At 41.5% G+C, this 27,406-nt stretch overlaps 1 protein-coding gene across 1 annotated transcript in view; it reads left to right on the forward strand.

The window, feature by feature from the left end:
* Positions 1–2,609: 2,609 nt before the first annotated feature.
* cdhr1a (cadherin-related family member 1a) overlaps positions 2,610–27,406 on the forward strand; it is a 53,935-nt gene continuing 29,138 nt past the window's right edge. The window contains exons 1-9 of the mRNA XM_041176441.1: positions 2,610–2,684; positions 4,275–4,370; positions 15,806–15,951; positions 18,049–18,099; positions 19,754–19,843; positions 19,957–20,043; positions 21,729–21,845; positions 21,955–22,098; positions 25,245–25,323. Coding sequence (XP_041032375.1) covers positions 2,624–2,684; positions 4,275–4,370; positions 15,806–15,951; positions 18,049–18,099; positions 19,754–19,843; positions 19,957–20,043; positions 21,729–21,845; positions 21,955–22,098; positions 25,245–25,323 — 871 coding nt within the window. The 5' untranslated portion in view covers positions 2,610–2,623. The remainder of the gene's footprint in view (positions 2,685–4,274; positions 4,371–15,805; positions 15,952–18,048; positions 18,100–19,753; positions 19,844–19,956; positions 20,044–21,728; positions 21,846–21,954; positions 22,099–25,244; positions 25,324–27,406) is intronic.

A 27,406-nucleotide genomic window follows, 5' to 3' on the forward strand; every position in this document is an offset into this window, starting at 1 on the left:
ACTCTAATCTTTATTAAATTTTTTAAAACCCTTATGAAACCTCATCCCGCCCGTGGATGAGATTTCATGCCTTTTCTGAAGCCCGCCAGGGCTCCTGGCCTGCCCGTCAACCTTAAGGTTGGACAGCCAGGTCCATTAATTATGTCAATTACTTATTAAATGGCCTCAATAGGCCGTTGACAGGTTGGTGGGTGCACAGCTGTTTTGGCTGCGCCCCCGCTGACCTGAAAATTGAAATGACGCGGGGTGATGTCGGGAGTTCCGCCCAATGTCATCCCGTGTCATTTTATGCATCAGCGAGCGCCCCCCCCCCCCCACCCCTCCACCACACCCCGCTTGCCGACCTAAAGATCCTGGCCATTGAGAAGCTTGCCCACATCTTCAGCATCAATGCACAAGTTACCATATACATCTCAACAAGAGGAGGAAATTCATAAGGCGGAGGCGAAACTAAGATTGGAACTAATATGATAATTTCTTGTTTCTTTTCCTAGATTGAAACATTGAAAACCAATGTGATTTTAGTTTATCCGGTGAGAAACTGTTTTGAGGATTGCTCCTGGGGATGCAAAACACTGTCTGACAAGATTGGCCAGGCCATTTGATTGTTCTAATCCTGCTGTAATTCTGACATAAATTATGGTTTCTCTTTCCTCTATTCAAATTTTTTTGTGTTATTGGGCTTATTGACTGCTGGGATTCTCAATTCTTAATTGATGGAATGTGAAAATAATTTTAGAATAGTCTCACACCGTTCAGAAAGTCCAATGGAAATAATTTATAAGCTGGAAGAAATTGAGTGACATTCTATGGAGTGCAATGCAGTTTTCTAAAACAAAATCTTTGAGAGTATCACCATCAAGAAGTGAGAGCCTCATCACCTTGACTTCAACTAAATCTCAGTTGAATGTCTGATCCATCATACTGACGAAATGTTAAACTGAGTCCTTACTTGCTTGTTCCGGTGAGCATAAAAGTTTCCAATATTCAAAGAAGCATAGGGGAGTTTGCCCGATGTCCTGGCCAACATTTAACCCTCAGTTGAGCATCACTGCAACAGATTATCCAGCCATTTTCCTCATCTGCTGTTTCTGACACCTTGTTGTGCCCAGGTTGGCCATCACATTTTGCCTGCAAAGCAACAGTGAGTATAGTTCAAAAAAATTCTTTGGCTGTGAAGTACTTTTGTGACATCTTGAGAATCTGAAAGATGCTATATAAATGCAAATTCTTTGTTGTCATTGTACCAAAATATGGCAGATAGGTGGTCACCAACCCCCTATAAATTGCCAAGAGGTGTTCAGGCATTGTTTTAGGTACCAAAAATGGATCTAGTGAAAATCACTACCGGACCATAGATGCACTATTTTTACAAGAAAAATTGTTCTGATTTGGAGATTAATTTTCAAACCATTAGATATTTGTGTTTTTGTGTTCAAATTTTCCACTTTGTTCCATGCACAGGTTTTGTGGAATTTTATTTTAGTCTTTGCTTCTTTTTCAATGAAGATTGATGTATAGTAAATTTGAAATGTTAATTAGCTAAACGTAAGGGGGGGTAGAAGGTAAAGTGTAAATTTGCATTTGTTGAATAAAGCATTCAAGAGTGGGAGTAAAGTCTTGTACCTAGCTAGAAGACACCAAGCAGTGTGTTTTTTTCAGCTTACTAATAAAATTGGTGGAATGAAAGGATATTATCGTTAGATGTAACGTTAAAAGCCTGGTGATACAATGGAAAATTTACATTCAAAGGAAAGATAGGTATAAACAGAAAGGAGTTTGTGTGTGTAAGGCAGAGGCAGTTAAAATCTAACCAGCCTGTAAGCCTACAATTGTGTTTGCAAAGAAACCAACTTGCAAGGAACCGCATTTTGAATTCATAAGGTCAAATGTGCTTTGCCTGGTATCTGTTTAAAGTCTATGGGTTACTGTTGCCTTGGTGGATATTTACCTGGGAGCGATTAATTTGGGGATTTATTTAAAAGTTATTATAGTAGTAATTTGTAGACATGTGCATGTGTTTAATTTGTTGTAAATTAATAAATGTTTAAGTTAGTTTTATATATAAAAACCTCTTGAGGCTCAGTGGTCTTATTCCTGAATTTAGAGCTGCATCTCAAACTTACCAATTGAAAATATAGATTATGACAGTTGTTTCAAGTTTCCATCTGGGACTTAAACAACTCAGCCTTTACCAACTACTGTGTCATTACAAGAAACCTAATCTTCACATAATAAGAAATGTTTCTGTTATTGCTCATTTAATCATCATTTTGTATTGTTTGCTTTTAGGATGGATCATGAAAATCCAGCAATGTCCTGTAATCTTACCAAAATGGGTGAAGTTATTGTAGTGACCCCAAACATTTTGGGGGACTTATTTTGGAAAGGGCAAGGATTCCCAATCACATAAATGGCAGAATTAAATCTGTTGTCAGTTGCATGAAGGATTTATCTAAGAAAGCAGCTTCGAGTCTGCTCAGAACAATGAGTCATGAGATTAAAATCTTAGCTACTGCTCCTTCTGTCCTGCGCCAGCTTTTGCTTGCGGGCTGTCAGAATGCTCCCCCTGGAATAACATCAATATTACTTTAAGAAAAATTAACTCTGTTGCTTTGCTATAATGAAGCATGTAGAGATTTGCTACCAATGCATTCTTCTCGCTGTGACATACATCTCTCTATGTAAGTACATTTTATCCATATATATTAAAAATGAAGACTGAATCAGAATGATCAAAGTTGCATAATCCCCTGTGATCCTCAGTGTAATTATCATGTACATTAGGGACTGCACCATCCAAATGTTCATTTCGAATAATAGTATCAATTTCTTTGACTTAATTATTTTGACATTTAACGCTGAATGTGGTTTAGCCTTTGGAAGCTGGTAGGTGACTTTTTAGTGGATACTTTGTGACCATATTTAATGTTGCCTGACCATTGGGCATGTTTGTGACATCTCACCAATTTGTTTTGTTTCCTTACTATGTCTCCATTCACCATTTCAGTCAGTAAATACTTGGCTATAAATTTCTAAGAACTTAGAAGAAAAATTATTTAAAATAACAAATTCAGCACAATTAATGAGTTTAATTGTGATTACACTGACTCCATTAGCTACTGCTTCTATATATAGACATTTTCGCCATATTGTCCTTGTGTTATGACTGGGATGGGAGGAGTGTGCAAACTATCAAGATCCACTACTCTGCAGGTTGTACCATTAATTTAAATGTTTAATTTTCTCACCAAAATGGCCAATTGTGTACCTATACCTCTAGTACCCAGAAGAAAAGAGACTCTGACCAGGCTTCTTTCAAAAACCCAGAATGATTAATTTATTTAAAAAACTTCTTTTAACAAGTTGCAAGTACTGGTTAACACACAACTGTAAACAGGAAGTATAACTATCTATCTCTTCCTAAAGAATTCCCCCAGCACACACACAAACACAGACAAACAAAGGACAAACAGATAGAGTCCCTCTGCAGAGATAGCTTTTGGAGGATGGGCATTATGAAATAAAGGATAAAGTCCATAGGGTCTCGACGCTGTTGACCTGGATTTCTCTCATGTGAAGACAGGCCACTGGTCCTGGTGGACGCCTGGATGTTCTCACCACTTGTCTCAGCTTTGCAGGTCCAAATGCAGACTGGTTACAATCAGATGAGGATTCTCTGGCTACAGGTTGATAGCCACACACAATTTTAGACAAGGTAGAGAGAAGGAGCCTGTCAAGCTAGCCTTCTTTCTTCAGCCTGCTCTCCAACAAGACGGCCTTCAAAACAAACAGGTTCACAACTTAAGTTTTTTTCCTCTGCCATGAAATTGACTTTTTGTTTCCCAACTTTTCATTAATTAAAGTGCTTTGCAGTTCAACACAAACAAACAACTCTTCTCAAGTACCATAAAGGTCAGGTCATTTTTTGGAAGAGGCCTACTTGTTTACAGTTCCAAGGTGAACTTATGACCTTTTAAAACAAATTCCCGGTTAGTGTCCACATGTCCAGATCATGCTAAATCCTTCCATTTTGTAAAAATGTCAGTCTAGAGAGATGTGATTGCTTTTGTTGCTTGTTGGACTTGTTGCTTTTGAATGAAATCAGTAGCCTTTAGATCTTGGTACAGTATTTGTAAATAATTTAGAATCATCATTTTGAATGAGAAGATTGTGTTAAGTGACCTCCAGAGTCCCTAACATTTACATCTTGTTTGATGATTTAAAAGTCTTGGGCAAGCAAATGGTTAACATGGAATTAAATTTCCCCTCAGTTCAAGCAGACTACGCTCCTTACTTCTATGACAATGCGCCAGACAGCACCAATGGAAACATGGCTATGTTGAGCATTCCTGAGGACACGCCTATAGGTATGTGTTAGAGACACTTCTTTGAGATTCAAATGTAAATGTTGTAAAGCTGGTTCCCAGTACAGATCTTCATTGACAAGAGCATGATATGTAGAATTGCACACAGATGTGAACATTCCTGACCAACAACACTCCCAATTTTCTGGATATTATGATAGACCTTGGGAAATCAGGGGCAGAATTTTACAGCCCCCGTTTCAGCGGAGACTGGGCTGTAAAATGCGGCGAGACATTCTAAACCTCATTGACTTCAGTGCGAATGTAAAATCCCGCTGCTGTAAAATTCTGTCCCAGAAGTAAGTGCACTGACCTCTGTGGCCTATTCTCTGATCCCTCCCGCTTGCAACAAAGGTTCCACATTGAGAGTGTCATGCACATTTTCAACGGGGACTGCCAGAGTTGCACTCAGGTAGTAAGTGGCAGGATTATTAGCCCACACTCTCTCAGTTTGAAATCTCTAGTGTGCTTAGAGCACAGAATTTATGTATGATCTCATGATGACCATGTTTACACTTTATTTTCTTATAATTGACGGGCTTGCATGTTTTGGACACTGATTTGCAGCAGCCAGAAGGTTCCAAGGTCAGCAACCAATCCCAGTGCTGCAGGTCTCTCAGATCAGTTTGGGTTCCTGCTCCATTGCCCAGGCACAAGGTACTGTCAGTGGGTAAGCATTCATCTAGGATATGACCAGTCATGCAAATCTCAGCCCACCAAATTTGGGTGCTCTGAATCATGAACAAGTCCAGCCACAGTTTTTCCTGCTCAATGGCAACTAGGAGAATGGAGAGCTCTTGGTGCATTACAATGCCCAACTCCACAGTAGATTTTTCTACCCTTCAAATGGAGTGCAGCTGAATAACTGAATGAGACTTTGGAGTTTGGTGAGGGGGAGTTTTAAGTGTTAATTTTGTTCATAAATTTTGCTCTTAAAATCTAATCTAGTCTGTAATTAGCAGTAACTGGAAAGTATTGTGTAAGTCAGCAAAGTTCTTTCCTTCTTGCAGTTTAGACAGGGTAAACTCACTCTCAGCTGTAGGAGCTGAGTAGTTAATTAGCTAATTGGTTGAATCTGGTTACTGTAGCCCCAGTTCAGTTTACTATAAATCCAAGGTTCTTTAGTGCAGCCTTGGCAAATGGAGTGTAGCTGACCAACTGAGTGAAGACTTAGAGTTTGGTGGGAGGGGAGTTTGCAGAAGGAATTGTTTGTTTCCTATTTCTATCTTTCTCATCCCATAGAAATTGGTTCTTGCTGTACTACAGGGAAAGGAGCTAGCTGCTGGTGAGAATCTGGTAATTAGATAAGTTCTATTCTATCCCTAAGGTTTAAATAGTATACAATTTAGTGGTAAAGTTAATCAAGTATATCAGAAAACAACATTAGATAAGTGATTAATATAATTAAGTAATTATTTAAAACAAATTAAGGATGGCAGGACAGGTGATGTGTCAATGCTGCAGCATATGGGAGCACTTAGATAACACTGATCCAGGGCAAACACATCCACAGTAAGTGTTTGCGGCTTGAGGAACTTCGGCTCAGCGTCATTGAGCTGGAGGCTGAGCTGCAGACACTATGACACATCAGGGATGGAGAAAGTTGCCTGGATGCTTTATACCAGGAGGCAGTCACACCACTTAGGATAGGGTCTTCTGTTTGGTCAGTGGCCAGGGACAGGAGGGTGTGATTGTGAGTGAGGTAGGTAAGGGGACCAGGAGGACAGGAATGCAGGAGTGAGAACCTCTGCAATTGTCCAATAGGTTTGAGGTTCTCTCAGCTTGTTTGAATGAGAGTGGGGGCTGCAGGGTGGATGAGCAAACTGACCATGGCACTGTGGTACAGGAAGCCGTCAAAATGGGGGAAGTAAAAAGGAATATAGTGGTTATAGGGGACAGTATATTAAAGGGTACTGACACTGTTCTCTGTAGCAAAAAGCAAGAGTCCTGATGGCTTTATTGCCTGCCTGGTGCCAGGGTTCAGGGCATCTGTTCAAGACTGGAAAGGAGCTTGTAGTGGGAGTGGGAGTGGGAGGATCCAGTGGTTGTGATCCATGTGGTTACCAGTGACATAGGCAGGATGAGGAAGGAGGCTCTGCATAGTCAGTATGACAAGCTGGAACCAAATTAAGAAGCAGAACCTCAAAGGTAATAATTTCTGAATTATTATCTGAGCCACATGCAAATTGGCACAGAACAAATAAGATTAGAGAATTGAATGCATGGCTCAAAGACTGGTGTGGGAGAAGTGGGTTGCAGTTTGTGGGGCACTGGCACCGGTATTGGGGAAAGCGGGATCTATACTGTTGGGATGGTCTACGCCTGAAGCGTTCTGGGGCTAGTGTTCTGGGGCTAGTGTCCTCGTCAGCCACCTAACTAGGAAGTAGAGAGGGTTTAAATTTGAAAAGTAGGGGCAAGGGATCAAATTTGGGAAGATGTGTAAACCAAAGATTAGAGACCAGACAAGAGAGACGGGTATTAATGTGGGAAATGATAAACAGTCTGTGACAGGGAGGGCCAGAAAGTGCAATTCTAAGAGTAAATCAGCAGATAAGGCTAGATGCTATAAAAATAATAAAAGGACAAAACTAAAGGCTCTGTATTTAAATGCACGTAGCATTCAAAACAAAACAGATGAACTGATAGCCCAAATAGAAATAAATAAATACATTTTGATAAAAATTACAGAGACATGGCTGCAGGATGACATAGATTGGGACCTGAATATTGAAGGGTACATGACATTTAGGGAGGACAGGAAGCTAGGTAAAGGTGGAGGGTGGCTCTGTTAATTAATGATGTGTTAGCACATTGGAGAGGGATGATCTAGGTTCAGGAAACCAGGAAGTAGAAGCAGTTTGGGTTGAGATGAGGAATGATAAAGATAAGAAGTCACTTGTGGGAGTGGTGCACAGGCCCACTAATTGTAACTACACAGTAGGACAGAGTATAAAAAAAATAGATAATGGGAGATTGCCAGAAAGGTACAGCAATAAACATGGGGTTTTAATCTGCATATAGACTTGAAAAATCAGATGGGCAAAGGTAGCGTAAATGAAGAGTTCACAGAATGTTTTGGGGATAGTTTCTTAGAACAGCACATTCTGGAGCCAGCCAGAGAGCAGGCTATACTAGACCTGGGGGAGAATTTTCTCCCTGTCGGTGGGGGGTGTGTGGGGGCGGGCGCCGATGGGCACCCAGCCGATTGGTGCCCCAGATTGGCTGGGCACTGCCATTTCACGTGGGCGGGCCAATTAAGTGCCGCCCAGCGTGACGTGTGCCCAGAAGTGTGGGGGGGAGGGGTGGGGGGGTGTTGCCTGAGTCGGGGAGTGCGCTCTTTCATGCACAGAGCTGCCCCTCAGGGAGATTAGTTGAAGTCCTGAAAATTTTAGTAAAGAAGAATAAAAAATCAAGACATGTTCCGTCACATGAGCTGGGACATATCTATGAATGTTCTTAAAAAATTTAATAAAACTTTAAATACCTTCATGAAACCTCATCCCGCCCCTGGATGAAGGTTCCATGATAAATGCCAAGGCCGCCTGAGCTCTTCCCCTGCTCCCCTGCCAACCTTAAGGGCAGCTCTGTCAAGTGTTTTAATTGATGCTTATATGGCCTTAATAGGCCTTTGACAGTTTGGCTGGTGTGCAGTCGATTCGAGTGTGTGCCCTCCGAACTGAAAATCTGAATGACACACGGTGACGTCGGGATGCATGCCTGATGTCATCATGCGTCATTTACGCATTGGCGAGTGGGCCCCACCCCCGCAAGCCGACCCGAATATTCAGGCCCTGGTATTGAGCAACGAGATAGGCTTAACTGATAACTTCCTAGTGAAGGTACCCCTAGGTAGCAGCGATCATAAAATGATTGAATTTTACATTCATTTTGAGGGAGAAACGAGTGTATCCAGGACTGGTATTTTATACTTAAATAAGGGCAATTATGAGGGCATGAAAGCAGAGTTAGCTAAAGTGAAGTGGCAAATGATGTTAAGGGATATGTCAATAGAAGTTCAGTGCAGACATTTAAAGGGATATTTCAGAATACGCGGAATATATACATTCCAATGAGAAAGAAAAAATCTAAGGGGAGGACCTGCCATCTGTGGTTAACTAAAAATGTTAAAGGCAGTGTCAAACTTAAAGAAAGAGCATATAATTATGCAAAGACAGGTGGCAGGTCAGAAGATTGGAAAGAATATAAAGAACAGCAAAAAATGACAACAAGATTAGTCAGGATGAAAAATTAGAGACAGAGCTAGCTGGTATTATAAAGACGGATAGTAAGAGTTTCTATAGATGTTTAAATAAGAAAAGAGTTAACAAAGTGAGCATTGGTCCTATAGAGAGTGCCTCTGGGAAATTGAAAAAGGAAAGTAAGGAGATGGCGGACGAATTAAGCAGATATTTTGCTTCGGTCTTCGCTATAGAGGACACAAGTAACATCCTGGAAATAGCTATCAATCAGGAAGCAGGAGGGAGGAAGGAACTCGGGAGAATTACAATCACAGGGAAGTGGTATTGAGCAAATTGTTGGGGCTGCAAGCTGACAAATCCCCAGGTTCTGATGGACTTCACCCTAAGGTCTTGAAAGAAGTGGCTAGTTGATGCGCTGGTTTTAATTTTCCAAAATTCCCTAGATTCAGGGAATGTTCCATTAGACTGGAAAATAGCAAATATAACTCCTTCATTCAGAAAGGGATGGAGACAGAAAGCAGGAAACTATAGGCCAGTTAGCCTAACATCTGTCATAGGGAAAATGTTAGAAGCTATTACTAAAGATGTTATAGCAGGGCACTTAGAAAAAAATCAAGGCAATCAGGCAGAGTAAACATGGTTTTGCCAAAGGGGAATCATGTTTAACCAATTTATTGGATTTCTTTGAAGGAGTCACATGTGCTGTGGATAAAGACTAACCTTTTATGATTCATGCACTAGGATGCCAGATCCCTCTGAATCTCAGAGTTCTGCAATCTCCGACCATTTAGATAATAAGCTTCCTTTTTATTCTTCCTGGTGAATGTACTGAACTTAGATTTCAAGAGGCATTTGATTAAAGTGCCACATCAAAGGTTATTGCGGGAAATAAAAGCTCATGGTGTAGGGGGTAACATATTGGCATGGATAGAAGATTGGTTTGCTCACAGGAAGCAGAGAGATGGCATAAATGGATCTTTTTTCTGGTTGGCAGGATGTGATGTGTGCGACAGGGATCAGTGCTGGGGCCTCAACTGTTTACATTTTTATAAATGACTCGGATGAAGGGACTGAAGGAATTGTGGCTAAATTTTCTGATGGCGTAAAGATGGGTAGGAAAATAAATTGTGAAGAGGATGTAAGGAAGCTAGAAAGTGACATAGATAGATTAAATGAGTGGGCAAAGACCTTGCAAATGCAGTATAATGTGGGCAAATCTGAAATTGTTCATTTTAGCAGGAAGAGTAAAAAGGAAGCTTATTATCTAAATGGTTGGAGATTGCAGAGCTCTGAGATTTAGAGGGATCTGGCATCCTAGTGCATGAATCACAAAAGGTTAGTATGCAGGTACAGCAGGTAATTAGGAAAGCTAATAGAATGTTATCATTATTGTGAGGGGAATTGATTACAAAAGTAGGGAGGTTTGCTTCAGTTCTATGGGGCATTAGTGAGACCACATCTGGAGTATTGCGTACAGTACTGGTCTCCTTATATTAAAGATAGATGTAAATGCATTATAAATAGTTCAGAGAAGGTTTACTAGACTAATACCAGGAATGGTTGGGTTGTCTTATAAGGAAAGTCTGGGCAGGTTAGGCTTGTATCCAGTGGAATTTAGAAGAGCAAGAGGTGACTTAATTGAACCCTGAGGGGTCTAGACAGGGTGGATGTGGAGAGGATGTTTCCTCTTGTGGGAGAATCTAGAACTAGGGGGTCACTGTTTAAAAATAAGGGGTTGCTCATTTAAGACAGAGATGAGGAAAAATGTTTTCTCTCAGAGAGTTGAGTCTTTGGAACTCTCTGCCTCAAAAGCAGAGTCTTTGAATATTTTTAAGGCAGACCTAGAGAGATTCTTGATTAACAAGGGAGTGGGAGGTTATCGGGATGTAGGCAGGAATGTGGGGTTGAGGTTACATTCAGATCAGCCATGATCTTATTGAATAGTGGAGCAGGCTTGATGGGCCATGTGGTCCACCCCTACTCCTAATTCGTATGTTTGTATGGTCATTGAATCATTGAATGATAGGACACAGAAAGAGGCCGTTCAACCCCTTGTGCTGTGCTGGCTCTTTGAAAGAGCTATCTGATTAATCCCACTCTCCTGCCCTTTCCCATAGCTCTGCAAATATTTTCCATTCAAGTAATTATCCAATTCCTTCTTGAAAGTTATTGAAAAAGCTTCCACCACAGTTTTGGGCAGTGCATTCCAGATCACCATAACTCACTGCATAAAAATTTCTCCTCACCTCACCTCTGGTAATTTCCTCACAGACAGGTTACCTCATGTTATGCAATGACATGAGTAATTTGTTCACCAGTTCATGTTCAGGACATGTTTTCCATTACATTACTGGCCTCATGGAGTCAGAATTATGAAATAACTGAATAGAATGATGGATTTCAACAATTTCTCAACCATCATCTCCACTCTACCCTTATTGAATGTCAGCTACTCACATTATCTTCCTTCTTCAAATGAATTAAAACCCTCCTAAGGTCTGTGTCCTGTGTTACGGACAGGACTGAGAGAAACCTGAAACCCCTGTTCCCTTCCCTCACTGTCCATAATCTGAGTGTTTTTTGAAAAGGAATCTGTGAGTATTTCATAACCCAAGTGTACGGTCAATTTCGATAACAAGCAGCGTGGTTTTCAAGGGCTTAAATAAAGAGGATTATTTATTCATACATTCAACCCAAAAATCTCATGCTACATCACTCACTCATCATTTATGCATAAATACACTTGAGGAGAAATACAGTTAAAGACGATAGTGCACTTCAACAAATTACAAACAAGGTAATAGTTTGTAAGTCACGTGCTTGGCTCATCTCAGTGAAGGCCTGGTGGAGAAAGAATTCTTTTCCATTCTTGAAGTGTAGATCGGTGAATTTAATAATCAAAGTCAAATATAAAAGTCAATACTCCCTCAAATAGATGGATTTACAGCAGGTCACAAAAAATTAGTTTCTTTTAATCTTATTACCAGGAAGTCAGTTTTCTATATTGGTGGACTTAGAAAGGAATAGGCTTGGAGACCTTACAATGTTGCAGTGTTCAGTTTTAAGACATAGGTGTTGCTGCTTTTGTTGCTACCGCTGTTTCTTGCTGTGTTGTTTGCAGACTGACTGGTTTCTCCCTGGTTTTGGGGTATTACGATTTGTTATCTGTAGCTAGTTTTGGTAATGTGACCACATGGTCTATTCTATTGTGCACCCAGAATGATTTAAAGTTAAAAGCCATTGCTACACAGTGGGGAATGGATAGTGACAATTCGCTCTTGCTTATGATGAACTGGTTTCTGCAGTTCTCTTTGTTAATTATTGACAGTGGGTTTGTGACAAGGGATCTAATGCCCTTCACCCCTTTTCCCCCTTTACAAATCTCAGTTATGTGTTGTCCAGAGGGTTTGAATTTTCATTAACGTCTGTTAATAGGGCTTTGGAATTATAATACCAACAGACATGTGACTTTTGGTGAGCTTTGGGGTTAGTGGAAATTCAAGTTCAACCCTGGAGCCCTGGAAGGGATCAAATTTTACAGGCAGCCGAGGAGATGTCCCTTTTGTTCTAGGGCTTGGACTATGCAAATTTCTCTGACTGCATCGTTGTGTTGCCTGTAAAGTCATGAACACCACAACTGTCGTTTCCACAACCAATGAATTAGACAGTTCAGGCTCTGGCACATTAATAATCCTTATTTCTAGCGTGATAATGGGGGCTAAACTGTATGTAAGGCCCTTGAGGCATCTGGGTTCTCCTCCTGCACTTTGTCTTTATTGAATTCTGAAGCTGAATTGCTGGGTTTAATTAGCTTTCAATTTAGAACCTGACCAGTTGATTCCCCAGTTGGCAATTCCACACTGACTTCACTTGTATCTTCCCTGTGGTTTTCACAAGTGCTGTTCATCTTAGGGTATATTAACTTCCCTTCTTCCTTTACCTCAGGATGGGTTCCCCACCCCCACCCCCCACCCCCCCCGCCCCCCAGTCCGTCCCATCTCCTCCAGGACACTACTGTCCTCAGATGGCTGTCCAGCATCCACTGCACTCACTTAAGGCACTTTGACTAAGTGAGGTGTTCCCTTCGTTCTCCGCTTGCCTATTTGGGAACTTTCCTTATCCCTATATAAATCTTGGAAGAAGGTGTCTGTTAATCATATCCCTGTTACATTCTCTTCAACTTCTGTGACTTTTATCCTAACCCCTTTGCTTTCCTCTGGCCCTGTCCTGGCCTCTTTAAACTCTACTGGTTTCATTTTGGTCTCTTTAGATTCTATTGGCTTTCCTTTAGCTTCTGTAATCTTTACTGACCCTACCGCCCCCTGTAGGATTTTGGGGATTTCCTCTGCCCTCTGCAGCTGAACAGAATTTGCAGTTTCCCAGGCTCTGTGGACTGCTCTGGGCCCTCTGAGCACAAGAGCTGACATCCAGCTAAATCATTGCCCAACAATAGGTCAACCCCCTGCTTTGCTAAACTTGGAATAACCCCGACCATCACTACACCAGTGACCAACTTACTTTGCAGGTAAATTTTAACTAAGGGAGCCTTCAAGCATTTGCCAGTAAGCCCTTTTGCTAATACTGTGATATTTGTTCTGATTTCGGGTGGCATCTCCGTCACTTTTGCTACTAGTAGTGTTTGGAAGCAACCAGTGACCATGAAGATGGTTATATATTTTCCTGGTGCCTGAATTACAAAAGGAGTCATTTTTCCCTCCATATAAAAGTCCTGGTAGATATCCTCTTCCTCCCCTTCTACATTTGAGCATAGTTTTATTACCCTCATGGCTGCAGACACTGCCCCCTGTTGGTTATTTGGGATGCCAACAATTCTCCCTTGTGTCCAGGCTTTCCACACTGAAAGTACCCTTGGGCATGCCCCTGCTGGTTTACCATCTTGGATCCTTCTTTTAAATGTTGGGGACTGATGTTTTTTTCCTCCCTGATCTCCTTTCCTCTTGAGCCCATTCTTGCTCCATCTATATGCACCCTATCTCCTCCTAGCTTGAGAGTTACCAGATTCAAATTTATTTTGAGTTAAAAGTTTATGGGTTAATTCGTCGAGGGCTGCTACGATGGTTTTTGAAACACTTTGTTTTTCTATGTTAGTTTTAAGGCTGTATGGGAGGTCGTTTTTTGAACTCCCCTAACAGAATTACTTCTCTTAATCCTTCGTAAGTATGGTAAATTTTGAGTGCTTGCATCCATCTGTCAAATGGTTGTTTAATGCTTTCGAATTGGAGAAAAGTTTGAGTGGGCTTTCTACAAGAGTGCTGATATTTCTTGCAGAATGCTTCCAGCACTAACTCATTAGCAGTCAGGATAGCATTTTTGATTTTCTTGTAGTTTGACAAGCTCCCTGCAACCCTGTGGGCTTTATCTGTTAACTGGCCCCGCATCAAGAGAGTCCAAATTTCTCCAGGCCACTTTAATCTATCTGCAAGCTTCTCAGAGGCTATGAAGAATGCTTCTGTGACATTTTCATCAAATTTTGGTACTAATTGAGAAATCAAAGCTTGTCTCTGAACCAGACTCATTTGAATTGCCAACTGTTTCTCCACTACATGAAGACCATTTTCCCCTAGCCAATTCAATCTGTCTCATTTCAGTTTCCCTTTGTGCTTGCAATTCCTTCTCAAGCTTTTTCGGCTGGAATTTTGTCCTTCTCATTCTCTTTCTCTCTTTCTTTATCTCTTTCTCCCAGAATTCTCTCTCTCCTTCCTCCTTTTCCCTTCTCTCCTACCTTTCCCATTTCTCCTTTCTTGCCTGAAACTCTGGGGAGAATTTTCCCTATGGCGGGCAGGCTGGGCTAGGGCGGGCACGGAGCTGATCACTGCCCACAATCGGCTGTGTGCTGCCATTTTATGCGGGTGGGCCAATTAAGGCCTGCCTAGCGTAACGGGTGGCCAGTAGCTACCTGTGCAGGTGGGGGAAGGAGGAGAGTCGGGGCCTGCACTCTTTGTGCATGTGCGCGAAAGAACGCAGCAATCTCCCTGAGGCACGGAGCTGCCTCAGGGAGATTGAACAGATTATAATAAAGTAGATTAATAAAGTAAAAATTTATTTAAACATGTCCCCCCATGTGACAGTGTCACATGAACTGGGACATGTTTGTGAAGTTTAAAAACTTTATTTATTTAGTTTATAAAAGCTTCAGGAAACCTCATCCCTCCCGTGGATGAGGTTTCCTGAAAAGCACAAAGGCAGCTTGGGCTCTTTGCCTGCCCGCCAACATTAGGTTTGGACAGTCAGCGTTCTTTATAGGCTGTTGACATTTCCATGGGCGTGCAACTGCCTCCAGTGTGCACCCACCGAACAAAATATTGAGATGACGCACAATGATGTCGGGATGCACACCCTGTAGTCAGTTTCAGTAATGTGACAACTAGATCAATTCTTCTACTGTGCACCTGGAATGATTTGAAGCTAGAAAGCATTGCTACACAATGGGGAATGGGAGGTGGCCATTCACACCTACTTATGATGAAGTGATTTCTGCAGCTCACTTTGTAAGTATCAAGCTCAGAGACACTGGGCCTGGGAGTCCATTGATGTTGAGTTTTGGATAAGTCCACAAAAATAGGAGGTGTGGATTCCACAAACACCCATGGTCATTCAATTAGGAATTTTCCAGAGGTTTCTTCTGAGTCTGTGCAGAAATTGCAAAAGTCATCTGATCCTCGGCAGCCATCTTATCAGCCTTTTAATGCCCATTTTTAAAAGAGGAGACCGTCCCAGAAAATTTTATACTGAATACAGTCCATGTTTAAAGTTCCGAATATGACATATGCCTTTACTGGGCATGACACCTAGCTGGTACCTGCTTCAGATAATGGAGGGTGCTGCACGCAAATTTGCATGCTGCATAGCTGCATTGTTGCACAGTGCATTATTCTTAAAGGATAACATCATGGGACTCCATGGAAGCTTCCAATATGGGAGTATGGGTTACAGTTAAGAATGTAACACTACATGGTCAATTTTGCAACTCCCAATTGCCTCATCTTGCAATTATTTTACAAAGTGCTTAAAGTCAACCACTTTCTTGTAGGTGTATTATGATTGGCTTCTCATTATCTATAACGCACCAAGCCCTATCAAGTGCACTGACTAAACACATTTGTTCCTTCACACATGTTAAACAAAGGACTAAAGCTTAACTCTGAATTAACACACCCCAATTGGAAATTGAGTTCCAAAATATTATTCTGCTGGAATAAACTCTACCTTTTTCCCTAGGATCACATCTGTACACTTTAAATGGCACAGACCCAGAGGGAAATGCAGTCACTTATGACATGACCTTTGAACCTGGAGCAAAACGCTATTTTGTAGTGGATCCACAAACAGGAAATGTCACTTTGGTGGAGGAGCTGGACAGAGAGGTGAGGCCTTTTGCTGTTTTGTTTTATGATCAAATGTTTCAATTCAACGCTAGTAGACACCGATTGTTATCATAGATTCAAGGATTCGTAGAAATTGCAACATAGAAGGAGACCATTCAGCCCATCACATCTGTGCTGTTGCTAGCTTTTTGACAATGTTCTATCTGAATTCCATTTCCCTGTTCTTTTTCCATACTCTCCAATGCCCTTTTTAATATACTTATCCAATTCCTTTTAAAATGATAATAATGGTAAATTTTGTGCTCCCAGGGCAGGGCCTCACTGGATGGGAGCCTGGGTCAGAGTATCAGTGTGTACAGCCCTCACCTCCAACTAACAAAAACACCACTTGCTGAATTTGCCATATAGGGGTTAAATTCAATAGCTCAGAAGATGGGCATGGGGATCAAGATATGAAATTACCCCCTGCCCATTGATTGCAATGCCGTATTGATGCCTACTCAATTCAATGATTTCAGTGTCCAGCCTGTGCCAACAGCACTGATGTTGGGATGCATCAGCAGGAGGTAAATATCCTGAGTGGCTAGCACCTCTTAAAACTGGCTTGCACTTCTTAAAGCAGAGTGCATTGTGGCTAGTGTAAGTGCTGGCATTCATTCAAGTATTGACTCTGATCTGGTAAACATTGAAGAATGGTACAACATGGGATACACCGACTTTAAGGTTTTCAAATGCTGCACTAGAGGCCTTGGTGGAGGAGGTGGAAAGGCGGAGAGAGGCAGCCCAGATATTCGTCCAGACCAGTGCCAGGAACCGAGCCCCAGGATCTGAATGCAGAACTTCAAGAAGTTTAATAAACTCACACCAGCAGGCAAGGTCAATGGATGCATCTGCAAATACCATGTTTTTTTTTACCAACTGCACTACTTGTCTCAATTAAGCATTGCTCAAATCACCACATCCCCATCACTCAGCTACCTGAAAGCTCTATCAATCTGAAGTCATATGCTCCAATACATCCTCACACCGTTAGCACTGCTGCAAGCCTAAAACCCACATCTCTTAGCTGGCACACATAATGCCAGCTATTCAACTGTGATAGCAACAGACACTCACATCAAGACATCGATCGAAATCAATCCATCGAATCCTGCACTCCGGATTGGTGTTAATGAACTGTTTTATCCTATCCTTAAAATCCATGTTTTGTGTGTCTTGTATGTGTGTGCGCGCGTGTGTGTGTGCGCGTGTGTGCACGTGTGTGTGCAAGTGTGTGTGCGCGCGTGTGTGCGTGTGCGTGTGCGCATGTGTGTGTGTGTGCACGTGTGTGCGTGCGTATGTGCGCATGTGTGTGTGTGCGTGCATGTGTGTGCGTGTGTGCGCATGTGAGTGTGTGTGCGTGCGTGTGTGTGTAGTGGATGAAGTGTTTCAGGCCAGGCTTCATCTGCTGCAGAGAGGTGTCAAAAAAGACTCCAACAGAACTGACAGGCTGAAAGTAGTTCTCTCTCTCCCTGGTTCGGAAGCCAACTTTACTAGAAATCTACCAGCGAACCGAGGTCTTGTAATAATTGCAATACCTTTTACATCTGACCGCATCCATGAAACCAGCTAATCCAAATTGGCCACACTGTTTAAAAACCTACACATCACAGACATTCTTTTAACTGTTTTTATTAGACCCTAACTTCCCTTATTTCTGATACCTCTGTCTGTGTCGTCACGTTTTTATTACTTTTTTCCCTCGGGTTTAGTGATGAATAAATTTGCTCTTCCTTTGACTCAAGAAAGCCTTGTTTGACTGGTTCCTTATGGCTCACAGCTTAAATAGTTAAATACATCTGGATTCGGGAAAGGCATATCCTCACGAAAAAGAAACTTAAAGCTTTGTTGTGACCAACCAAGGAGGTTGAATAGAGGGGAGCCAGTTCACCCCTTCTCACCTGGTCATAACAGAATGCACAATCCCCAAACAGAAGCACCTGTTTCAAGATCACGGATATGGTCTTCATATCAAGGGGGTGATATCCCAGAAGTATGGTCCTGCTGGTTGAGGTTCCATCCTGAGAAGGTGCTTTTGGAAGATCAACCATTATTTTTTATTCAATGATATGTAACTGTGTTTCTTTTACTTTGCAGGATGAAGGTGAAGTTGAAGTACTAGTCAGCATTTCTGACAGTGTGAATAAAGTAAGACTTCCTTAGACATTACAAAGAATCTTGTACTTAAGCTTTGGTCCGAGACATTGTCCATAAAGCGAGTAAAATAATTTTAAACGGGGATCCTAATAGCTGCAGATATAGTGTTTTTTCATTGAAACATTACCAAAAGCAATTGTCAGCAGGTAACCCTCAGCTGAATGAAGCTGTTGATGGCCAAATATTTATTTTAACAGATCCCAGTGCTTTTCATTTCCTCTTTTAATATTCTGCTCGTCTTAAATGTGATTGCTTCAATCCCTACTTACACAACTCCATAGCCACCTGCAGTCCTATCTCCAACTCAATATCTGCATCCAACCCTAAAATAAATGCAAAATACTGCGGATGCTAGAAATCCGAAATGAAAACAGGAAGTGCTGGAAAAGCTCAGCACGTCTGGCAGCATCTGTAGAGGGTGAAACAGAGTTAACGTTTTGAGTCTGTATTACTCTTCAGGTCTGAAGAAGAGTCATACAGACTCGAAACATTAACTCTGTTTCACCCTCCACAGATGCTGCCAGACCTGCTGAGCTTTTCCAGCACTTTCTGTTTTTATCTACATCTAACCATCTGCTTCATATCAGGGCCTCTATTTTGGCAGTCACTCTCTCATTGCCTTTCACTCATAGGAAAGCTGCAGAATGCTAGGAAATGATTTCCATTTTCTGCCACATCTCTCTATTTCACTGTGAGAGTGAGGCCAAAAGAGAATGTTAAGTGCATGGGGAAGGGGTTGTTGAAGTGGACATTGTGTAAGAGGAGGTACAGGTGCTCATGAAGCAGCTGGAGTTGGAATGAGGCAAAGCTATGTTTAACAGGCATTTAAACCAGAGAAACAGTTAACAATTTCTATCACCCATTCACGTGGTTTGAAAAGGCAACAGTCTGTATTAAATACAGGGCCCCAGTAATCTCATCAGAGGCTTTTCCACTGCTAGCTTTCTGGATTCTAATCTTCCTGGTTTGCACAGATGGAAGGCACATACGTAAGCACTGGAAGAGGATAATACTCTTTACAAGCAAACAAAAAACAAAATAGCAACCATTTTGAATCACAGAGTCTACTATCTCCTTTGCTAAGCAAAAATAAAAGCATTCTAAAAGCACAGTGGCTACATATTTCTTAATGATATGGCTTTTGGCAGGGGTCTCAATGATTTGTGACATTTAACATTGGTTAGGAGCAACGTTGTGGTTTTTTAGAGTTTCTTTGAAAGACCATAGCTAGGAACAAGCCAGTATAGAAACTTGGATTATCAAAATCATTCAAATACGTTCAGTTTATGAGCCGATTTGAGAAATCCTTCTGCAGTGTAGTTCTATTTTATCTCGAAGTACCTGCTTTGTACTGAGGATTCTTACCTGAGAACAATGTAATATAGTGTTATTTCACAGAACAAAACAATTCAGGCACATTCAGGGTGGGCATTCTGTTTCAGTGTCATCACTAGAGGGCTTCCTGTCAAAATTATTCTCAAGGGAAAATATTTTCAATTATTGCTTTTAGCATCTGTGACGCAGAGAGTTCATGTTATGATTTTCTTCTGTGATGCTTCTAAATGGGATTTTGGGTAACATGTATACAGGTCTGCAAAATCTTTTCAGTGAAGAATTATAGTTAGTAAGCCTTTTGTGATTACAGGTTGTTGAAAAGGTTCGAATACTTGTAACAGATGCCAATGATGAGAGCCCGCAATTCATTAATACACCCTATGTCATTACTGTGCCTGAGGTAGGATTTTTTTAAGACATGTAATTTCCCTAATCACTTAATTGCAAATTAAAAAATATTCAATGCAAAGCTTCTGTTGACTAATGTTTTTTTCTTGGACTGGGGTCTGCTAGAACACACCTTCAGGTACCAGCATATTCAAGGTGCATGCAGTAGACAAAGACAATGGATCTGGAGGCAGTGTCACCTACTTTCTACAGGTATTCTTTATCGAATGCACAATTTTTGACTTATTATGAAAACATCCTCACACTGCTCACAAAAGAAATCAAAGAGGGAATGCAACCCTTTTACACATAAATACCATGATTTAGCAAAATAGAGCTAAAGAGATCACATTTATGTTTTTGTAGTTATGATATTGTGACTTGACATAGCAATCAATAGCTGTGAGAATTCAAAAGGGCACATTTAGGCTGTGAAATATTCAAAGCTTCTTTAGAGAGAGCAACAGACATTCACAGGCTAATTGTGTACTAAAGCAGTCAGATACTGAAATATGTACACATGATAATGGCTCTAACAAATTTATCTTGAGCTACGTTATGTTTGTAACCCTTCATCATACCCATATTCTATATAATGATTGGACAGCCTATTAATAATTCCTTCAGATTCTTCACAGGCAAGCCTGGATAGTAGGTGTCTCTGATTCAAGAGGGGATTGACCATGATAACTGAGATCGACACTCTCCCGAGCCGGCAGTCGTATATAAAAAGAAACCCTGGCTGAATTTTTCCTATACCCCACTCGGAGATACTGAGGCCAGTTGGAGCACCCGGTCCCTGCTCCAACTGAGATCAGCACTAAGCAAAGATAGAAACTGAGACTTCCTAGTCAGTATGACTCAGGACCGCACCATACAATTGTCATGCTCAGTGAGTCATCCAAAGATTGTGCTCTTTTTGTTTTGGAATAATCTATAGATATAACTACCACTTATTATAGGGACAGCCTAATACACCCTGGACATCTGAAGGGTAATGAATAAGTCACCTAATTTAGCAGTAAATTAATCCAATACAGCTGGAAGTATGAGAAGATTTAAAGGAATGTAAGGACCCATCCTGAGATGATCGTAAAGCAAGGGAAATTACTGAGTGGTTAAATCAGACTTTCCTCCCAGGCCATAAAGTTCAGGGTTATAAATGAATTTCCATGTGCTGATGACTAGAAGAAGCTGGGAGTTATTTTAATTTTTGCCGATAATGTAAATGTGGGATCTTCTGTTGACTACAGTGAAAAGTAAACTTAGAATAGATGTGTAATAGGTGGCTGACCCATTTTTGGTAATCTTATACTACCGGCAAACATTAAAATTACTCTTCTGTTTACCCCAATCTTTCAAGAGTAATTATAATTATCTATTTTTAAATTTTTAGGTAAGAACTTAGATTTTTCATTTAAAAAAATCACTTTCTGCTTCATTACTCAGTAGATTTTTACTGTTTAGATTTTGTTTGACATCTTAGAGGGAGATTGTGGTAATGTTACTAGACTAGTAATTCAGAGGCCTAGGATATTGCTCTGGGTGCATGGGTTCAAATCCCAGCATAGCAACTATATTCAATTAATAAAATCAGGAATTATTATCAGTAAAGATGACCATGAAACTATCATTTTTTGTTGTGAAAACTCATCTGGTTCTCTAATGCCCTCTAGGGAAGGAAACCTGCTATCCTTACCTGGTCTGACCTACATGTAACTCCAGACTCACAATAATGTGGTTGTTGCTTATCTACCCTCTGAGATGGCCCAGCAAGCTATTCAGTTCAAGGGCAATAGGAATAGGCAACAAATGCTGGCCTTGTCAGAGGTGCCCACATCCCATGAAAGAATATTTTCATCCCTGATTTGATGCTCCTTTTGCTTCATCTCTTCCAGAATATGGGTAAAAGCAAATTTTCAATGGATCGATACAATGGGGACCTTCGAATAAAGCCAAGTGCAACTCTGGATTTTGAGAAGTCCAGGGCTCATTTTGTTACTGTGATAGCCAAGGTAAATTGACAGTTTTATAGCACATATTTTGGGAAGGGGCGGGGGGAACATGGTGATTGAGTCTGTTGTTTCTATAAGAAATGCTAAAATTTGTTTTTACGTTTCTTAGGATGGAGGCGGGAAGCTGAGAGGAAAGTATCAAATTTGCTCTTCTACAACCACTGTTACAATCAATGTCATGGATATTCAGGACACCCCTCCTGTATTTTCTGGCAGACCGTATTTTGGATATGTGTATGAAAACACAGATCCCGTAAGTAGCAGATTGTGCTCCATTCACATATTCATTATTGTAAGTGGATATCAATACATTTGACAGTCACATGCTCAGGTCTCAGTTGAGATGGCTGATTTACTTGTATAAAAAATGCAAAGTCTAGGTAAGACAAAGTTCAGTTTCAACTGAGGATGAAGTAAGGAATTTAACAATCAATAATTACTTTCATGACTTGGGCAATTAGTGGTGGAAATATGAAACTCTCTTCTTGTGGTCATTTGAGGTGCAATGCACCTTTAAGAGAATGTGAGCAGATTGATCATGTGACCGTATTACCCTATTGCTATGTAGCATGGGCTACAATGATAATCAGTAATTTAGAATAGGTCTGGTTGAAGAAGCACATGTTGTGTTAGTGCTCTGTTACTTGTGTTAAAAAACAGCAGGTGCTTCATCTTACATTGGTCTCTGCGTCTGCAGATATTGTTTACCAACTCACTCACCAGTAGGTAGGCGTGCAACTGTGTTCACTGAGCAAAGTGACTCAACAGAAGGAACATAACACTTCTCCAAAAATCTGATGAATCTAGGCCAGTTAAAAATTTCATAAGTGGAGATTGATCGATTTTTGTTAGGCAAGGGCATTAAGGGTCATGGGACCAAGGTGCTTAGATAAGAGTTAAAATACAGATCTGCCGTGACCTAATTGGATGGTGGAATAAGCTTTAGGGGCTGACTGGCCTCCTCCTGTTCCTATGCAAACCATGCATGTGCATCAGATAACAGCCATTTTCTGCATTCTCACAGGTTCATGAAAAACAGAGTGAATAGTAGTGAATAACTAAGAATGCACAGTAATAAATAACTAGAGTTTATCCAAACACATGGGACAAAACCTTCTGGTTGGTGAGCAGGGGTGGGCCCCACATGCTGACATGTAAAATGACATGCAGTGACGTTGGGCGTGTGTCCCGAAGTCACCGTGTGTCATTCCAATCTTTAGTTTGCCGGGTGCACACCGGAGTCGGCTGTTCACCCACCAAAATGTCAAAGGCCTATTAAGGTCGTTAGTAATCTAATTAACCAATTGAACAGGGCTGCCCGTCCAACCTTAAGGTTGTCGGGCAGGCGAAGAGCCCAGGCGGCCTTCGCATTTCTCGTGAAACCTCATCCATGGGCGGGATGAGGTTTCATGAAGGTTTTATAAATTCAATAAAAATTCTCATGAACATTCGTAAGCATGCCCCAGTTCATGTGACACTGTCACATGAGGGGACATGTCTGAATAATTTTCTTTTTTCTTTTTTTTCAATGTTTCATTATGAAATTAATCTTCCTGAAACAGCTCTGTGCCTCAGGGAGATTTCTGCGCTCTTTCTCGCACATGCACAAAAGAGCGCAGGCCCTGACTCGCCCTCCTCCCCCCGCCCACACAGGTAGCGCTCAGCACTTCCAGGTACGCGCCATGCTGGGTGGGCCTTAATTGGCCTGCCCACATAAAATAGCAGGGCGTAGCCGACTGCGGGTGGTGATTAGCTCTGCACCTGCCCACACCCGCTCCCGACACCCGCTCCCGACACCCGCTCCCGACTGGCTCACCCGGTGGGGAGAAAATTCTTTCCCATGGAGTAACACATGTATCAAGCTTTCTGTGACATCTGCCATAGCCATTTTTAACCCTTTGCTTCAAACACTGTGGAACACAAGAATCTCTCAACATTACAGCAGTGATGCTGCTGGGTAGTGGCTTTACTGCTGTAGCATTATTACAATTGCATATATGTCTCCCAGAAAAAGCTAGTCCCAGAATATTATTACTTCTGTCCCTTATTGCTCTTTCCTCTAATTTGACTTTCAGATAGATGTAGCCCCTGCACCAGTGGGCAGACTTTGGTTTAACATCTCATCTGAAAGACAACACCCCCTAAGTATTACGTTGAGGCATCAGGATAGATTATGCTTAAGCCTCTAAAATCAGACCTGAACCCACAACCTTCTGCTCCAGAGGTGACACTGCTGTTGTTGAGCCGTGGCTAACACCTACATGGTTGTTTTGGTTAAGTAGCAGGTCAAAAAGTGGCAAGTCAAATTTTCTGCTGTTTTATAAAGCTTAATTCAAAGAAGCACAAACAATAGATAACCTAGCAACAACTCTGTAGAGGAATTTATTGGCTCTGCTTCATACAAAGTTTAAAGGGAAATAGTCATAGACTTGGAAAAGATCGATGCTTAGGATGGTGTGCTAGCTATGACTTGTGGACTGAACTATGGCAGGAGGATATAAGTTTGTACCTGTGAGTGCCATTGTTAACAGGTGCTGAAAGGAGAGTAGCATTTCTAGACAAGACTCCATGGGGAACAATTTTCCCCCCACCGGTTAGGGGGGAAGTGCAGGAGTGAGCGCGGGCAGGCACGCCTCCGATCGGCACCACCAATCAGGGGCGCACCGCCATTTTAAATGGGCGGGCCAATTAAGACCCGCCCAGTGTGACTTCAACCAGAAAGTGCTATGTGCTCCCTGTGCGGGTGGGGGTGGGATTCCCTCAGCCGAAAGAGTGCACTGACCTCCCTGAGGCAAAGTGCTCAGGGAGATCGGCTCAGAATTAAAACTATGAAGATAAATTTCCCTGACATGTTCCCTCATGTGACACGGTCGCTTGAGTTGGGACATGTCCATCACTTTAACTCAAACCTTTATTAAATATTTTAAAAAACCCCCATGAAACCTCATCCCGCCCGTGGATGAGGTTTCATGCTTTTTCTTAAGCCCGCCAGGGCTCCTGGTCTGCCCGTCAACCCTGAGTATGATGGGTAGCCCTGTCAATGGCCTAAATTATTTTATTAATGGCCTCAATAGGCCATTGACAGGTCTGCGGGCACAAAGCTGCCTCGGCTGGGCCCCTGCCGACCTGAGAATTGAAATGACGAGTGGCAACATTGGGAGTTTCGCGTCACTTTACACATCGGCGAGCGGGCCCTGCACCCCGCTCGCTGACCTAAAGAGCCTGCCCATGTGGCTGATATTTAGTGACATGGACAAAATGTCATTGGTGAGCAGGAAATCCACAGAAATTAAATTGAATGAAATAATCAAAAATTACAGGAAAAAGAAACAAGTCAATAATGCAGGTCAAAATCCATTTTGAAGCTTTATACAAACAGCATTTTTACTTCCTTTTTAGGGTTCAGAAATATTTAGCGTGATGGCATATGATGGAGATCTTGGGAATCCCAATCCAATCCATTACACGATTACACATGGTAAGTAAAATTACACCTGTTATGGACAGGGTGAGAGAGAACAACTGAATCCCTGTTTCCCTCCCAGTACTGTACATAATCAGAAAGCTTTTGAAAGGAAGATGTGTGTGTTTCTTGACCCCATAGTGTGTGGACAATTTGAATAACCAGCAGCAAGCTTTTCATGAGTTTGAATAAAGAGGATCGTTTATTCACGTGCACACCCCAAAATCTAACACTACAGCACTCTCACAGTCACACACATAAACACACTCAAGGAAAATACAGTTAAAGAGAATAGTGCACTTTTACATGTTATAAACAAAAGGAATTGTTCATAATACACGTGATTGTCCAGATTTATAAAAACATGCATTGCAGGCCTGATAGAAAAGGTATCTCCATTCCTGAAGAGCAGTTTAGATAAGTTCAACAGCCAGAGTCATGTGCCAAAGTGGTTTTTGGGATTGTCCTGAAGAGATGGACTTTCTGCAGGTTACAAAGTTAGTTGCTCGAAGTCTCATACCAGGAGGTTAGTTTGCTGTGTCGGTAGGCCTGAAAAGGAACTGCTTCGGAGACCTTGTGATGTTACAGTCTCCAGTTCTTAAGGCATAGATGTTGCTGCACTTTCTGCTGCTGCTACTGTCTTTCTACAGACAGCATTTAAAGATTAAAAGGGAGACCAATATGGCTCCTACCACGTGGCTTCTCACAATTACCTTTTCTGAATATGGTGTTGGTCTTAGGTTGATTAGCCACAACCTGGTTTATTATTTGAAGATATGCACCCTGAGGGGTCTTGAGACAATCACTGTCTTTGTTTCAGAAAGACCCATTCAATTCAGCAATTTTTTTTGGATGATCTCAGGGTATGGGTGGTTGACACCTCTTAGTTTGGAATGGATCCATATGTCCTTATGAGACAGGATGACAGCTTTTAAATTCATAGATCAGGTCAGGTGACATTCGGTGGCCATCATTTGCAACACGTATTGTCCATTTTAAAAGAAAAGTCAGTTCCAAAAATTCCACACTGAGTAAACTTAATATTTTAAAAGTTATGACAAATGTTCACAGGGCATGAGAGATACCAATGCCTATTTAAGATAAAAGCAAAAGACTGCGGATGCTGGAAATCTAAAACAAAAACGAAAATACCTGGAAAAACTTAGCAGGTCTGACAGCATCTGTAGAGAGGAACACAGTTAACGTTTCGAGTCCGTATGACTCTTCAACAGAACTAAGGAAAAATAGAAAAGAGGTGAAATATAAGCTGTTTTAAGGGGGGGTGGGACAAGTAGAGCTGGATAGTGATAGGTGGGGATAACCAAAAGATGTCATAGACAAAAGGACAAAGAGATGCTGAAGCTGGTGATATTATCTAAGGAATGTGATAATAAAGGTACAGATAACCCTAGTGGGGGTGGGGTGGGGGGAAGGGATCGAAATAGGCTAAATAATAAATAGCCTATTTAAGATATATTTGAACTGCAGGCTGTGTGGTCCCCAAGCCCTAGTAACCTGGCCATTCAAACCTAGACAGCTTAGTCTTATTGACGCTAATATTTTTTAATTACTGATTTATCCTGTTTGAACTTTGTGGGTTTGGATGCTTGGGAAGTACTGTTGGTACTTTGTCTTACTGATGCATAAATCCTAAACCTGAGCACCAAACTCTGTGATAACACCAAGCTGAGATATTTGAAAATTAAACAGAAACCTGAATCTAGGTATTAGGGGCCGATTTCAGTGAAGTAGGAGTTGAAGAATCATAATTATTGTGTTATCTCCCTATCTTGCTCTTGTGTTCCTACCTAGTGTTGTTCACTCCAGAAGTTTGGCTGTGCTGAATTTTCCCTTATAAATGGCCAGCCAACACTCCATGCGGCTCACCCATGTGGCCCATGAAGACATAAATCTGGGGTGTCCCTGATCTATGGGATGGAATCTCAGCAATGAACTGTAGCAGTGGCCCACATTTTACTTGTCACAGTTGTGATATTCCTGGACGTGAAATCTGATCTCCACCCACCACCAGACCAACAAAGTTCTGTTTGTTATTAAATCAGTAGCAGGTTAGACTGGAACTGCCTGTGAGCAGGTC

Source organism: Carcharodon carcharias, chromosome 28 (assembly GCF_017639515.1).
Source record: "Carcharodon carcharias isolate sCarCar2 chromosome 28, sCarCar2.pri, whole genome shotgun sequence".
In the NCBI taxonomy this organism is placed as follows: Eukaryota; Metazoa; Chordata; class Chondrichthyes; order Lamniformes; family Lamnidae; genus Carcharodon; species Carcharodon carcharias.